The sequence below is a fragment of the Rhineura floridana genome, chromosome 15 (genome assembly GCF_030035675.1).
Source record: "Rhineura floridana isolate rRhiFlo1 chromosome 15, rRhiFlo1.hap2, whole genome shotgun sequence".
NCBI lineage: Eukaryota > Metazoa > Chordata > Lepidosauria > Squamata > Rhineuridae > Rhineura > Rhineura floridana.
In genome coordinates, this window is record NC_084494.1 from 23,974,583 (window position 1) to 23,990,810 (window position 16,228).

Consider the following 16,228-nt stretch of genomic DNA (forward strand, 5'->3'; position numbering starts at 1 on the left):
CCACGCTAACACAAGGGTAGGGAACTGGATCAGGCTGGTGGGCTGGATCCTTATCTCTCCCACCCCTGTGGGTCAAGTTTGACAGATGGGTGGGTATGCCCACATGCCAGTCACCTGATATCATAATGATGTCAGGTGACCCATTTTCACCCTGTGTAGTGCAGTGCTTTGAAACCTCAACAATCAGCTGACCTCTAACAGAAGAAAGCACTAGGCTTTCAGCCTGACCTGGGAGTAGTCAGAACACAAAAAGGAATGCGGGCATGTAAGAAAAAAATGCACATCTCCAAAAACTAAATAGTATTGTTCTTTTAGCAATATCTGTATTATATAGCAAAATTATCATATTAACATTTGTCCAATGCATGTTGTATAATATATACATTTCTCAAGTCAACATTTCAAGTCAAGTGAGAAATGTCAACAAAAACTAAGAAAATAAAGTATAACAAACAATGGCCTTATTTCTGGGGAATGTATTGAGAGTTTTGAGTAAAGGATGAAGACCTTTTGGGGGTTACTTTCCATTTCTTAATTTACCTGTGTACTCCCTAGTCCTAAGAGTTATAGGATATGTGATAGAAGACCGTGACATAGCATGTAAAATGAAAAGTGACATAGAATATATATTTAAACAAATACTCCCTCTAACAGTGGATGGAGGTGGTAAATGCAAAAACAAATGAAGCCAAAACCGAACCATGGAGGAACAAGAAGGAGGTATCAGCTTGTCTGTGGGAACTCTGAGGTTTTCAAAATGGCAATTTAAATAAAAGTAAACAAACTGAAGGGGAGCTTTACAATGAGGATTGAGCATGCTCAGTAACCACAGTTTGTTGAGTGTCACAAAGGAGGGATGGAATGCAGTATTTTGGAGGGCGTGGCTGGCTGCCATGCTAGGTCTGGAACCCTCAACAGAAGCATACCTGCAAGGTGAGAATACACTGCAACATTTTGTTGCAGTTCCCACTGGCACATTTTAAAATCCAAACCCTGTTTTTATCTAGTCACTGAGACTTTACGTTTAAAGTCCAAGCCAAATTGTGACATTTTACCACACAAGCTCTTGCCTCCAGCTGTTTCCAAACCAGACAAGACTAAGGAAGGGCTTTTCCTCTGAACATAGCAGCTTTAGCAATTAAATGGTTGGACTAGGACACACCACTGATCTTGGTTTGAATGCTGACTCAAACCATTTCGGTGACCTTGTTGTATGCTGTTCACAGGATGTACAGTACATATATATGTATAAGGAGTCTGTATGTATGTACAGATGTTTATCTTTCAGCCTGGCCTGCCTCACAGGGGTGTTATGATAGAACAGGAAGGGATAGAATATGTATGCTGCCCTATGTTGAATCGTTATTTGTATATTTAAAAATATTTCAAGATGTTTATTTCATTACCATTTCATTTAAATTATAAAGTGTAATCTTATAAACCAATATTCTTTCTGCAGCCTTTGATAAAAAATGTTATGAAATAAAAATGAAGAAATACATGTTAAACATCAGCCATCGTTTCACATTTTATCCTACCTTCACTGCAGTTGCCTCTATTACCCTTTTTCACGGAACATTCACAACAGTTAACATGTAAGCCTCTGGTTGTGTACTATCGGCTGCAAAATTGGAAATTGCCTGTCACTGGAACCACAACTCTCCGTTTACATTAAATGAGTGGTAGGTGAAAGTTTGGAATCTCGGTTTGTTGGAAAAATTGGCTCAGCAAAATAGGCTACTCAGGGGAGTGATTAAATTCGATACTTTCATTGAATCCTGGTGGCCTTTGTTTACCAACAGCGAAGAATGCGCCAGTTGCCCGCCAGCTAGTTATCTGACTGATTCAGAGACGCTGAACATCATGTTTAGATACTTATGATTTATGTATAGGGACTTGCGTGTTCTCTTTGCTATGGCTGTGTCTCTCTTCCCCTTTTTACACTGTTATGACACCACCGCTTGGTTTGTATGCTTTTATTAAAAAATCAATAAAAAGTATTTTTAGAAAGAAAAGAAACGTAAATGTTGTTCACATAACGGAATCTCAACTCTTAACATTCCATATATTATACACTTTAGCCTGGTGGCGGCGGCAACAACAAACACAATTTCTCAATGGCAATCGCACCAGATCCAGTAGGGGGAAAAGAGGGATTGGTCTCTTTCAAGGCGGGACGACGCGTGGGGCCGGCGAGACGGAAGGCCTTCCCTCTCGCTGGGCGGGAGAAGGACGTGCTCTTTGGCTTGTCAGCCGCGTCCTCTCCGACCAAAACGGGGCTGGGCCCGAGCGGAGCTTAGAAGCCTGTAGGAGTTTGGAAGGGAGGCGCTCGCTCCGCCGGGAAAAGTTTGTGGTTGACCGGGGCTGGAGCACACAAGGCGAGGAGAGGGGGAGGAAGGGAGACGATGATGCCATGGAGATCTGCTGGCAATCTCCTCAGAGAAAGTCCCCTCCCGTCGTCGAGGAAGGAAGGATCCCTTTTTTACTCCTGCAGTCGAGGACGGAGAACTAGGGGCATGTGGGCTAACTTGAGGAGGCGGAGCAAGCCAGAATAGTGGCAAAGAAAGACTCATCCAGAAGAACCCAAGGAAGTTGAAGGATTTTTTTGGGGGGGGGGGTTCTCTAGAAAGATCTCTTGTCTGGACGAGGGTCCCCAAAAGAAGGCTAGGAGAGACCGCGCATACGAAATAAGGAGATATCCCTAAACAGCAAGGACGAATCTCATCGAGGAGTTTGGGGGAGGTAGGGTTTAGTTAAGGAGTTCTCATTTGATTCCAGGAAACTTTGATGCGATCAGGGTAGGAGGTCCTTCTCAGCTTTTCTACGTGACTAGCAACTAGCAGCAGTGAGAACTTACTCCTGCCCTCTCATCCCCTGACCCTGGGATCACTGACTCTCCTTAACCCTGTTTCCCCACAAACCATGGCATGGTCTAGTTGTGGTCCCAGCTGCAACCCACCTTGGCCTCCCCGTTACCGTTTCCTGGACCTGGTCTTTGCCTTGTTGGGCACCGTTGCGTTTCTGGTGGACCTGGGCGCTGACGTGTGGGTAGCTGCCAGTTACTTGAAGGCCGGGCACTACCACTGGGGTGGACTGGTGCTGGGGCTGTTGGTCTTGTCGTCACTGACAACACAGTTGTTCAGCTTGGCCTGGTACTGGAGTGACCCCAAAGATCTAATGCAACAGCTGCCCACAGGCAGGACCCTCGTTGCCTTACACTTCCTACAGCTTGGCTACCTGTACAGGTAAGGACATTAGGGATGCTGTGTTCCTTGCTCTAACCTATTCAGACAGAAAGCAATTGCTCTGAGGTTCCATAATAAGATACAAGAGTTCCACATTTCTAAGAGCAAAGCCGTCCAGCTCAGCTTTCCAAGGATTCACTCATTTTGTTCTGTTTCATTTATGGAACCCAACAAAATGATTACTGATGTCAAACCAATTGGGTTCTGTACAAACTCAAGTCTAGAGACTAGGCTATGTAAGGGCAATTTATCTTCCCCATCTCTTGGAACAGGGAAATTAGAGTACCTGTTAATCAGACTACTGCAAATATAATATAGACAAGTAGGGCCCACAACAAAATATTGCAGTATGGAGTGTCTTGTTCTGTGTTCCACACAATCAGCCATACCTTCCTTCAGGATACTCCGTTCCATCCCCCTCCCCCCCATTTCTCCTCAACAGTCAACCAACATTCTATGCTCAGTTCTCATTTTAGTTGATTTGGAGGATCAAGGCCTTGAGCATTTTTACCCCCTAAAGGTTTCATTTTTGTACTTTTGCAAACCTAGAGGTTCCCCTGAGCCTGCCAATAGCTCCCTCTTGTGTGTGTGTGTGGTGGTGTTTTGACTACATTAGGACTAGTAGCTGGAGATTTGTGGTCACTGTTAGAATATGATGCTATCTTCCTCACGTGCTCCAGCTTCTGTAGACTTTTGAGTCTGATTGGACCTCCCTAATAGAACATGTACAGCATTTAGTTCAACTAGTATTCTAAAATCCCATTTTATATACATTGAAGTTCAATTGACCCTCCCTATTCAGAGACAGGTACCCTAAAGACGCCCAATCTTGTCTGATCTCGTAAGCTAAGCACGGTCAGGCCTGGTTAATACTTGGATGGGAGACTGCCTGGGAATACTGGGTGCTGTAGGCTTAGAGGAAGGCAATGGTAAACGACCGCTGAATACCTCTTACCGTGAAAACCCTATGAATATATCCAAAAGAATCATAGGGTCGCCATAAGTCATAATCGGCTTGAAGGCATGTAACAACAAACTCAGACAGTGAGAGAGACTCCCTCCAGGTGAAACCATGGCTAAGAAATGTCCCAAGACATTTTGCTGCCAGAAAAATAGGATAAGATCCCCCCCCAATCCCACATACACAATCCAACATTACATTTTGGGCCCATCTGCAGTACACATTTAAAACAGGTGGTGTTGGCAGTGGCAGGTTGCAAAGCTGAGACATCTCTGAGGTGGGTGGTAGTGTCCCTTGTTCAGATTTTGATGGAGAGAAAGAAAGCTGTATAGGAATAGGACATGGATGTGTATGTTTGTGTCAAAAGGCCACATCAGCACCATACATTTAAAGTACTGTTATACCATTTTAAACAGTCATGGCTTCCCTCAAAGCATCCTGGGAACCATAGTTTGTTAAAGGTGCTGAAATGAGACCCCTGTTCCCCTCACAGAGCTACAATTGCCAGAGTTCCCTGAGGGATGGATTACTAAACAACTCTGGGAATTGTGGTATAATACTGCTTTAAATGTATAGTGCAGATGGGACCTTTATTATTTATTTGTTTCTTACATTTATATCCCACCTTTCCTCCAAGGAGCTCAAGGTGATGTACGTGGCTCTCCACCCCCTGTTTTATCCTCAAAACAACCCTGTGAAGTAGGTTAGGCTGAGAGACAGTTATTGGCCCAAGGTCATCCAGTGAGCTTCATGGCTGAGTGGGCATTCGAACCCTGGTGTTCCTGGTCCTAGTTCAACACTCTAACCATTACCCACCCTTCCCACAGGGAGCTTGGGGGAGGCGTATATTTCCCTTTTCCTGTTTTTTATCTTCACGACAACTTTGTGAAGTAGGTGAGCTGAGTGAGCAAGCAAGGGAGACTACCCCAAGATCACCCTACTGTACGCTTTGGGGGCTAGTGGGGATTTGAGCTGGATCTCTCCAGTCTAAGGCCACATTCACACCATACATTTATTCCATGATTATTCCGTTTTTAAACAGTCAAAAGAATGCTGGCAAGTGTAGTTTGTGAAGGGTGCTGGATGTTGTTAGGAGATCCCTCTTCCCCTCACAGAGCCACAATTCCCAGAGTTCTGTGAGAACAGGGACTGACTGTTAAACCACTGGGGCAATTGTAGCTCTGTGATGAGAATAGAGGTCTCCTAACAACTCTCGGCACCCTTCACAAATGATACCTCCCAGAATTCTTTGGGAGAAGCCATGACTGTTTAAAGTGGAATAAATGTATGGTGTGAATGTGGCTTAAGCATAGTATTCTACTCCATTGTCCCCATATTGGCTGGCCTTTGCACCCCCTCTGAGAATACTGTGTTGCCTTTCCTTTGCGCAGGTGTTTCCATGTTCTGAGGGTGGGCTTCCATGTCTGCCGATTGAAGGCTGCAGAAGATGCAGAGCGGGGTTACGCCATTTTCCTGTCACACGACATCAGCTTATTGCGCCTCTTTGAGACCTTCCTGGAAAGCGCCCCTCAGCTCACCCTGGCTCTCTACATTATCCTACACACAAACAAAACTGAGATATTTCAGCGTGAGTGTCTGGCCAAAGGGGCACAGGGAGAGGGCTGTGTTGTTTGTTTCCAGAAGTTTCCTTGTGAGGTACTGCTTGCATAGTTCATTTCAGATTAAATCAGATTTGAACACAAGAAGAGCCTGCTGGATCAGGCCAATGACCCATTAACATCCATACCCTATATTCCACTATTATTCCACTTTAAATAGTCATGGCTTCCCCCAAAGAATTCTGGGGAGTGTCATTTGTGAAGTCTACTGAGAGTTGTTAGGAAACTCCTCCTCACAGAGCGACAATTCCTAGAGTGGTTTAATGATCAATCCCTCTTCCCAGGGAACTCTGGGAATTGTAGCTCTGTGAGGAGAATAGGGGTCTTCTAACAACTTTCAGTACCCTTCATAAACTACTCTTCCCAGGATTCCTTGGGGGAAGTTACGGTTATTTAAAGTGGAATAAATGTATGGTGGGACTGTGGCCCTATTACAGTTTCCTGTTCTCACAGTGGCCAACCAGATGCCTATCTCAAACCATGGCTAAGAACAGGGCAGGCCCAAGACATTTTACTGCCTGAAGGGAAGGACAAGATAGGCCTCTCTTCCATTTCATATACAGAATACAAACAAAATGGAGGGTGTCCACTAAGGGCAACAGACTATTGTATATTAATTAATTCCAAGGAGCTAAACATTCCCCCCACAATTTTCGCCTCAAAACAATTCTGCCAGGGCCAGCCCAAGATATTTTGCTTCTTGAGACAAAGGGCAAGATGGCATCCCCGATTCCATATGGAGAAGGTGACTTGGATGGGCAAATAAAGCTTCACTTCTGGTGGCAGTACAGCTTCCTTCACCACACTTGAGAGCAAGAGGGGAGTTTAGAGGGTGCAAGGCAGGTTAAATTAGGAGACACAGAGGGAACAATGGTTGTTTTTTCATTTCATTTCATTAGATTTATTACGGTCAATTGACCAGCCAGACAATGGTTGTTTGCCTCCATTGCCCCACTGCTGCTTGAGGCAGCTGCTTCACTCTGCCTCATGGTAGGACTGGCCCTGTGTGACTGTGTACACCACATACATTAATAAAAATAACACCTAGGTCTGTTCATCACATTTTTGCTGCTTTTTATATACTGGTTTGTGTTCAACTGAGGTCTGCTCTGAGGTGAACTAAGAGATACAATCCATGGTCTATCTTCCGAGAAGATCAGGGTAGCATATGCAGTTCTCTCCCGCCCTTTTAAAAAAAATTCTCACCACATCCCTGTGAGGTAGGTTAGACTGAGAAAGACTAACTGGCCCAACTTCCTACAGTGAGGTCCAGGACACTACAATAGCTCTTAGTCCCAAGAACACACATGTACATGCAGGGCACTAAAATCTGTTCCAATTCACCACAGAAAGTTATGGAAGCCACATCTGTACACCCTCTCATTCCATTTCTAAGATTTCAACAGACATTGCCCACAAATATATTTTGTAGTCTTAAGGCCTAGAATCATGTATTTGTTTTTTACATGCAACCTGAGAATGTCAGGAGACTGAATTTTTCTACCTTGTAGTACCAATATCTGTGATTGTGTAGTGTGATTGGTCTCTTCCTCACGTTCTGTGTGCCGATTGCCCTCTCTTCCCTTCTCTCATTTCAGTGCTTGGGATTTGCACATCTTTCCTATGTATCACCTGGGCCCTCTTGGATTATCACCAGTCCCTGCGCAGCTTCCTGCAGGAGAAACACAAGCTAGGCCTCTGCTCCTCTGCCCTCTACTTCCTGTGGAACTTCCTGTTGGTGTGCCCCCGCATCCTGTGCCTGGCTCTCTTCGCTGTGGTCTTCCCAAGCTACATTTTCTTTCATTTCCTGGGAGTCTGGGGTGCCATGCTTCTCTGGGTCACCTTGCAAGGCACAGACTTCATGGAACATGCCATCTCTGAGTGGCTTTACCGGGCCGTGGTGGCTGTCATTCTCTACTTCTCCTGGTTCAACGTGGCTGAGGGGAAGACGTGCCACCGCTCAGTCATCTACCACACCTTCCTGTTGGTGGACAGTGTCCTCCTGGCTGTCTCATGGCTCTGGAACAATGCTCCCTTGAACAGTGACACCCATGTGATGCACGCGCTCTGTGCAGCCCTACCCTGTTACATACTTGGGATCCTTTGGAGAAGTGTCTACTACAAATATTTTCACCCCACTCGGCAGACTTTAACCCCGATTGCTTATGATGAAGTGGACAACAGAGAGCTGGCAGGCAAAGGTGTTGTCGCTTTCCGGCAACTAGTTATAGAAAGACACATCAACCATCGGACTTGCAAACTTGCGCAAAGCTTCTTTGCTGACACTCCTTCATGGGAAGTACAGCACCAAGGAAATGGGAATCTTGGAGACATTAATCTGTGACCCTCTCTTCTAACTTTTGTGATTGTTCCACTGAGTGTTTTTGGCCCTTAGGCTCAATGAAGCCGTTGCCTTGATGCCAGCTGTGTGTGGCTAAATGACCTGTTCTTCAAGAGCCTATTCCGTGAACAGCCCTGTCCCCTTTCCCTGAACATTTATGTCCCCTTCTACCCCCAACCTAACTTCATGTAGCTAAATTTGAAACACAATGTTATTACAGTAATGTATATCAGTTCAAATTGTCAAGCTGTTGGTGTTTTTTAAAAAAATCTAAGGAGCTCAAGCGCAAACCAACTTTTATTTATCAGGCGCATTAACAGCCTCCATTCTTTTCTAAACGAAAAGCAGCTGTCAGAGGCTGGAAGTCTGAGTGGAGGAACAGCAAATAGTCTGGGAGAGGGAGAGGGAAAGAGACTGCTGAATTCTTTCCTTGCCAGCTATTTTTCTTCTCAAACTTAATCCCCATCTGCTTTGTTGCTTGTAGAGGAGAGGATATGGGTATCATGCCACTGAAACCCCCTCTCTGTCTGCCTTCTCTTGACTCACAGCCTCCTGCAACTGTTTTTCATGTTTAAAAAGTGGATGCACATTGGCTGCATAACTTTAGCGTTCTTCGCTTGCATGTGGACAGCTTGGAAAAGTTACTTTTTTTTAACTACAACTCCCATCAGCCCCAGCCAGCATGGCCACTGGATTGGGCTGATGGGAGTTGTAGTTCAAAAAAGTAACTTTTCCAAGCTCTGCATGTGGGGCACTCAGGTGGTGAAACTGCAGCAGAGCTGTGCTGCTGGCCCCACCCTCAGCATTCTAACTCCAGAGTGGCCCCACCCCTGATGTGCCATCAATAAGCACCAATGTTATGCAAAGGAACCCTTGTGCATGAATCCTTACTCATGTGTAGGGGGTTCCTTTGCTGATATTCATGAACCGAGGGGTGGGGCTAGCCTGGGGGTGTGGCATCAGGGGCAAGGGCAGCAGCATGGCCCCATTCCTACTTCACCACCTGAGTGCCCTACATACGAGCAACATACGAATAAGGCTATCGAGTTTGGCCTTCTGTTTAAAGATAGAGTGTTAACTTATTGGCATTTATGAAGTTGTTTAGACAGAATAAAGCGCTTCGATTACTGTTCAGGTCTGTTGTTTTATCAGAACTTACACATGATAAGCCCTGAGGTGATTCCAGAGTGCACTACTTTGACTGGACTGGAAGTGTTTCCATTAACCACAGTTTTGGTATGCTTGTGCCTTCCTTGGTTCCTGGTAGGGATGGGGAGAAATTCAATTCAGTTTGCATTTAAAGCCAAGTTTATCAAATCACCACTTTCTGAAACAACGTGGGACCTGAAACACAGTCATCCTTCTAGATTTGCACCTATTCAAATTTTGTGATGCAGTTCTTCAACTAAGCAAAGTTAGCAAAAAATGCATCTATTAGCATTAACATGCACAAAAGGAATATATTAGTGAAATTAATGTACAAAAATGTAATGCATTTATTGCTTGGAAATTGCTTGGAAACGTGTTTATTAGGAGAAATCCTTACTAAAATGCTGGAGAATTTTCATGAGGATTGTTTTTTAAAAAAAATGAATTGCAAATTGCTGCAGAAATGTGGAGAATCAGATTTAAGATCGGAAAAATGGGAAACTGAGAGAACTGAAATGGACATCCTACCCTCCCTAGTATGAGAGCCAGTGTGGTGTAGTGGTTAAGGTGCTGGACTACAACCTGGGAGACCAGGGTTCGAATCCCCACACAGCCGTGACCATGATCACTGGGTGACCTTGGGCCAGTCACTGCCTCTCGGCCTCAGAGGGAGGCAATGGTAAACACCCTCTGAATACCGCTTACCATGAAAACCCTATTCATAGGGTCTCCATAAGTCGGGATCGACTTGAAGGCAGCCCATTTCCATTCACCCTCCCTAGTCTCTGGGTAGCTGTCAGAGATTACTCCAAGGGATGATTGGTAGTGGATGCTCCAACAAAATGTTTCTCATCCCTTTCATTCTCTCATCTTTCAGTCACAGTATATTAAGGCCCTATATGATGTGCCTTAAATTGCTTGTGTAAATGAGCAAGGAACCAGCTTCTGATTAAATCCTTGCTTGCCTAACAATGGCCCACCCAACCCCATTGAACTTCTTTATGCGTGGATAGCACTGATTTTAGAGCCGCATTTGCAGAATGATTTTGCTATTAGTGAGTATAGTATGTGGGGGGAGTGCAAAGAGATATTTTCTCCCTCAGAGAACACTAGAACTTGGGGTCTTCCTGACATAAGAATATCAGAAGATTTCTGCTGCATTAGACCAAAGGCTGTTCTATCTACACCAGCATTCTGTTTTCACAGTGGCCCATCCGATGCCTATGGTTAGGCTGCAAGCAGGACATGAGTCTCACTGCTGTGAAGCTGCCACAGATGGCAGGCACCAGAGGAGGAGGAATCTTCCCAATGTAGGATCCATAGTTTGTGCTTCACACTGTCCATATACAGAGCTTTGTTGACATTGCACCCCAAAGAGGCCCTTGTTGCGTGTTTCTTTGATAGGAAATGGTTTCCAAAAAAAGGAAGAAGCACTTCAATAGGATTTCTGCCTTTTTTACCCCAACTTTTCAACTCAACCTCATTGTGATGTAATAGGCAATTCTGGAACATGCATCAGTGTTATTGACGGTTAATGTACAAATCAACAGGAGGTGATAAGAACATAAGAGCCCTGCAGGATTAGGCCAAAGGCCTATTTAGTCCAGTGTTCTATTCTTACAGTGGCCAACCTGAGATGCCTGTGGGAAATCACAAGCAGGACTTGACCACAAGGGTCACTGCAGAAAACAAACACAGATGGAGCTGAATTATGTCCAAGAAAGAACTTGACCATTTCCCTGTGGGCTAGTGCTTAGGCAGACGAGTTTTTGAGGTCCTCATCAGCTCCAATAGGTTCTTGGATGTGTCATTATTAAAAAAAACCATTTGTTTCAATTCAGCCAGCAAAAGGTAGCCCATGATTGAACTGTGCAAAATACAGGCCTCTGCTTTGAGTCGCTTATCCTTTCTATTCTGTTCTGTTCTATTGGATTTAATTTATTGCTGTTGGCACCTTGATCACTATTTGGTGGAAGGTGGGACACCAATTTAACAAATAAACAAATAGTTAACACAAGGGCCAGGCAACCAGAGGAAAGCTTGGTAGGATACTACGAGCCTTGGACAGAGCTCCTATCTACTGGCACACTTAAGGGCCAGACTACCCTTCCTATTAGTCACGTGTTTAACTAAGCATGCTTAACCTGACCATTTTTTATTTGGGAACAAAAATAGATGTGACTTTTGTTGACTTTTCTTTTGTTGACCTCTCAGTTGCTGCCCACTGCACTTCAACCAGTGTTTTGACCACTGCCCTTGTTAGTATTTTTGAGGTGGGGAGAAGTGCTGGATTGGACCAACCACTCACTATGCAATGCCAACTTTGTCGAAAGGGCTTAGCAGAGGCTCTCAAATGACAGAACTGGGAGTTCCTCATTTTTTGAACAAGGAACACCACTGAAGGCCTTTAGTGCTTCATATTTGGCACAGAAAAAGGAAACTCAGCTTCCCCCCCCCCATGCCATATTGTTGGCAGCTCCTTTTGGGCTCACAAGTCAATGTAGTGTCTCCAGCAGAGACTATCTGGGTTCCAGCAAATAAAAGCTCTGACCCAAAGGCTCTGACTGACAGGGTTTCTTCTGGTTGGGCCTTGCATTAAAAACTACCCAGAGCCTGTGCCTGTGACAAGGGCCACACCACACCAGGGTTTGTGATAGGCAGGGATGGGTAACCTGTGGCCCTTCAGATGTTGCAATTGGATTCCAACTCCCATCAGCCCCAGGATGATAGGAGTAGTTCAACAACATCTGGAGGGCCACAGGTTACTCATCTATGATGTATACTTACCTGAGCAAACTGCAGGCAGGACAGGCTAAAAGCAATACAGAGTGGCTAACCTTTTCCAAACTGAGGACCACAGTGACCCATAGTCAACCCTCTTGGGGGCCAGATGTCAAAAGTGGATGTGGCAGGTCTTTTTTTAAAGGACAATGGGGGTCACAAAAATCTTTTGGCAGCACAGAATCACAGCAGGGGACCTGCAGGAGTGGTCAGATTTTTTTCTTTAATGGTCATATTTCAGGAGGCCACAAACAACCTTTTGGTGTCACACTGGGGTGCCCATGGGAGCTGTCAGTAAAAAAAAAGATTTAATTTTTTTTAAAAGGGGAGGACTTGTGGCATCCTAGTATCACAACAGGAGGGGTTTTTTGGGAGCAGTCAGTAAAAATTAATTTTAAAAAATCAAATGGAAAATGTTTAGTGGGCCTAGGGAGGGTGCTATTTAGCATCATGGCAGAGGATCCACAGTGTGTGTGTGTGTACACACATAACGTACACACTTGTAACAAAGCTTTTTAAAAATGACAAATTTTGGGAGGCCACTCTTGGGCCTATGGGTTAACCACCCCTGATGTTAAAAATAACAGAAGCAATAAAATGGATATATGAGCTGGGTGGTTATGTTCAATGAGGCTTCCAGCTTCCCTGTAGGGTGTAAAGTGAATACATTTGAGTTTGCACATCCTAGCACTCAGGGTGGTTCAGGACTGAGTTTTCAGGAAGGAGGAAAAGAATAACATGCGTTTGTTTTTTAATAGAAAATAAAGATTTTATTTTTCCAGTTCACAGGACAGTTCCCACTACACAGAACATGATGTTTGACGAAATCTATAGCTGTTAATACCCTCTAATCACAATTGTAAGTACAGCTGATGCCAGTTCTGGACACCTGCAAGACCCTGAGGGTGAATCAGCATTTCTAATCTACACCAGCACATGCAGTTGCCTTGATTGCAGCCTCTGCCTGTGGTGCTTGATAGGATTTCGATTATTCAGACTGCAATGGAAACACAGACCAAGTTGGAGCTGAGGACACAAGACTCTCCCACTCGTTATACAGACATAAGGGATGCAGAGAGCCTTGACTGTCCAGCTTTGCATTAGAATGGAACTGATGCTTGAATGTTAACCAATGGGAAAGAACTGAAAGAGTAGGAAGCAAAAACAAAACCACACACCAGTTTCTAAATTCTTTAAGAAGGCCCAAGAGAAACACAGCCAGTGAGTTCAATGACACAAGAGCCAGGACAATCTTTATTAATGTTAACACAGAACATGTACCATCACCTGAGTGGGTTAGGAAAAAATAAATTCACATACATTGAAGGGGACACTATATAAATATTGATAGCTGATGCCAACAGCGGAGGCTGGTGATCCATGTCAGTGGGGCAGTAGAAACCGCTCCAGATTTTAGTCTAAACTTTCAAGGAGTTGTCCAAGGAAACACCTTGGACAGCTCTTTGAAAGTTCAGACTAAAACCTGGAGTGGATTCCACTGCCCCACTGACATGGAGCCGCCAGCCACCACTGGATGCCCCCCCCAAGCTTCACACACAGCAGCCAAAGGTTTTCTTAAATCTTGAAGGATTCTGAAATGGTTTCACCAAGTCAAACAAAACTCAGGGCAATGTTTATCAATTTCCTGGTGGCTCAACACATCCCTACCTGCTATAATTACTGTGAGCATTTTTTAAAAAACCAAGATTAATCTTGATGGGGGGGAAATTCCTCTACACAGCTGCTGACATCCAATAGTTGGGTGGAAATTAAGGCACAGAGTTGATTCCAAAGTGAAGCACAGACCACAGATTTGGTAGGAGGTAACTCTTAGCTGCCCAGCGAATGACCTTTCTAGCCTTTGCAAAGGAGTGAACAAAGGAAGTTGGAATGATAAGAACAGAGTTTTCTGTTCTATTTGAGAGACACAGAGCTTCCCTGATTGTTGGGGGAGAGGGAAGGAATGTATTTTCATTCCATAAAATTCTACTATATTGCCTTCTGTAAGCTTGTAAGAGAAGCTGAGTGGCTAAATGTCAGGAAACAAAGCAACTTCTGGCTTCCTGTGCAGCTTCCTCTATGGTGCACATTCTTCTCTTCAGAAACTACCCCTCTAGTATATACTATGTTTCTGCAGGGAAAGAAATCACAATGCTGCCTGCCTAGCAAGAATCACTTCTCCACCTATTGGTATGAAATGGTGCTATGAGTCCTGATGGTGCCTGCTTTACTATTTAGGGAGTATGCAGACAAAGACTATCCAGTGCATGATCAGCAGGAGGGTACTGTATGGTACCAAATGCAATAGAGACATTTCTTGGGAGATGGCAGTCTTCAGCTGGGACTAATGCATAAATGTATCTGCACCTGTCCAAGTCAGAAAGTAATGAACTTGGTCTTGTTTCAGCAAACCACTTAGAAATTCAGAATATTAAGTGGTGTATAAATATCTCAAATTAATAAACTCCTGGAGGCTCTGTTTGAAACTGAGGGGGTTTCCATTCCTGTACTTTATGTTTCCTGTTCTGCAAGTGAGTGCAGGTGTCGCTACTTCCCGTTCGCTAAGCCAGTGTTTTAACCCGACACTGTGGCTACTAAATCCTATCCTGGATTCGAGAGGAGACTCAGGGCTGCAGCTGCCCCATTCTGCCCAACTCTTCCCCTCCCACCGCCACCCAAAAGATTGCAAAGAGGCAGGGTGACTAAGGCAAAAAAATAAGGCTACACGTAGTGCCGAGCTGGAATCTTGCTTGAGAAGTTGGTAGATCACACAAAATACCTGTAAATGGAAAGCAGGTGTTTTTCTAAGTGGATTTCCTCTGCTGGTTGGACAGCTCTGTTAGTGTCATGTTGCTTCTTAAGAAATCCTGCTTCTACTTATGCAAGTCAGCAGGTGAACAGAGGGATGAAATGGTGTTTCACTTTCTGCTTCCATTACTCTGATAATCTGGCAGAACCTGCATCTAAATGTCCTGCTGCTGTGGCACGCTTGAGATTGCTAGCTAAGTGGAGAACTCACTGTACGCTAGAGACAAAAACTCTTATGAGAAACTGAACCCAACCTTCCCTTCTTGGTATCAGAGATTGAGGGCATGCCTGGCTATAATTCAGTACCACAGGACATACCAAGAGGGAAAGTTCCCCCATCCTCTCAACACATAATTATTTTGTGATCTTTCCATGAAAATCCATAGCCTTTTCTGGCTTTGCAAGAAGGGAAACATTTCTGGACCCCTTTCTGTAAAAAAATAAACAATCAGTTCACTTCCTTTTGAAACACCTGGTGGTGACAAAGTACTCTACAAAAAATTTGACTGCTTTTTTCTTTTCTTTTTTTAAAACATAATATAATACCACCAAGAGCTGCACAGTGAGTTAGGTCTGTACTGCTGGAGATTCCTATCCAGGATGCTCTACTCAGTCCCCAAAATTCCTCTTTGCCAAAATGCAGACAAGGGTTACAGGCTTCTTCGGCGGCTCTCCTGGGAAAAGCAACGGTGTGTGGTGCCTCCTACTGTACATTTCTGTTAGCTACATTGCTTTGTCTGGATGAAAAAGGAAGTCCCCAAGCAGGCTCATGTTTTAAGCCACGAGGGGGCTGTTGGGAGCTATACCGAACTGCCTTTTGCTCAGTTCCTCACAGAAAGTCCAGTTCAAGGGCCTGATGGAGGGACACCAGATCAGCGTGATTTGTGATTCTCCAAAAGGGCATGTTGTGCTGCAAAACAAGAGAAGTAACGGATGTCAACAAAATGCGCAGATAAACAGCTCGATGCTGCCCTCGTGCAGTGTGAATGGAAGTGTGTATACTGCAGAGGGTGGGTGTTGGGTGATGCTGGCCTTTCTATGACAAAATGAAAAATGAGCCAGCAAGGAAGGGGAAGGTTAACAGGCAAGCAGCCAGGATGCTATTTTAAGATACAGGCGTGTGCCTTTGACAGCAGGTGCCAATGCACTCCTAGGCCATCCCACTGAACATAGGGCACAGCTGTCTACTGTGAGGCTTTCCACAAGGAGCACATTAAAGGCCCTTTTGACCACAGATCTGCAGATGCATTCTTCAGAAGGCAGATCTCCATTCAGATATGCTGGGTCATCTGGGGACGCTCCAGGCAATCTCTGACACATGAAG

At 44.6% G+C, this 16,228-nt stretch overlaps 2 protein-coding genes across 6 annotated transcripts in view; one reads left to right on the forward strand and one right to left on the reverse strand.

Moving 5' to 3' along the window:
• The first annotated feature begins 430 nt into the window (after positions 1-430).
• Positions 431-9,298, forward strand: XKR8 (XK related 8). Of its 2 annotated transcripts, none has more exons than XM_061596628.1 (3): positions 431-933; positions 5,598-5,794; positions 7,424-9,298. In XM_061596628.1, exons 1-3 carry the CDS (start codon positions 857-859, stop codon positions 8,167-8,169), a joined length of 1,020 nt encoding a protein of 339 aa, XP_061452612.1. In that variant the 5' UTR covers positions 431-856; the 3' UTR covers positions 8,170-9,298. The 2 variants fall into 2 exon arrangements, with proteins under 2 accessions (XP_061452612.1, XP_061452611.1); XM_061596627.1 differs by lacking the exon at positions 431-933 and adding an exon at positions 2,186-3,245.
• A 3,579-nt stretch (positions 9,299-12,877) lies between these two features.
• EYA3 (EYA transcriptional coactivator and phosphatase 3) overlaps positions 12,878-16,228 on the reverse strand; it is a 95,387-nt gene continuing 92,036 nt past the window's right edge. For all 4 annotated transcript variants that reach the window (XM_061597665.1, XM_061597664.1, XM_061597666.1 and 1 more), the window contains one exon: positions 12,878-15,814. In XM_061597665.1, the coding sequence (XP_061453649.1) occupies positions 15,734-15,814 (81 nt within the window). In that variant the 3' untranslated portion in view covers positions 12,878-15,733. The remainder of the gene's footprint in view (positions 15,815-16,228) is intronic.

Excerpts from the sequence above, each read along its gene's own strand:
- XKR8 (XM_061596627.1), top strand. The coding sequence starts at position 2,923 with ATGGCATGGTCTAGTTGTGGTCCCAGCTGCAACCCACCTTGGCCTCCC. Across the intron at positions 3,246-5,597 it reads CAGCTTGGCTACCTGTACAG|GTGTTTCCATGTTCTGAGGG; the intron begins GTAAGGACATTA and ends TCCTTTGCGCAG. Across the intron at positions 5,795-7,423 it reads CAAAACTGAGATATTTCAGC|TGCTTGGGATTTGCACATCT; the intron begins GTGAGTGTCTGG and ends CTCTCATTTCAG.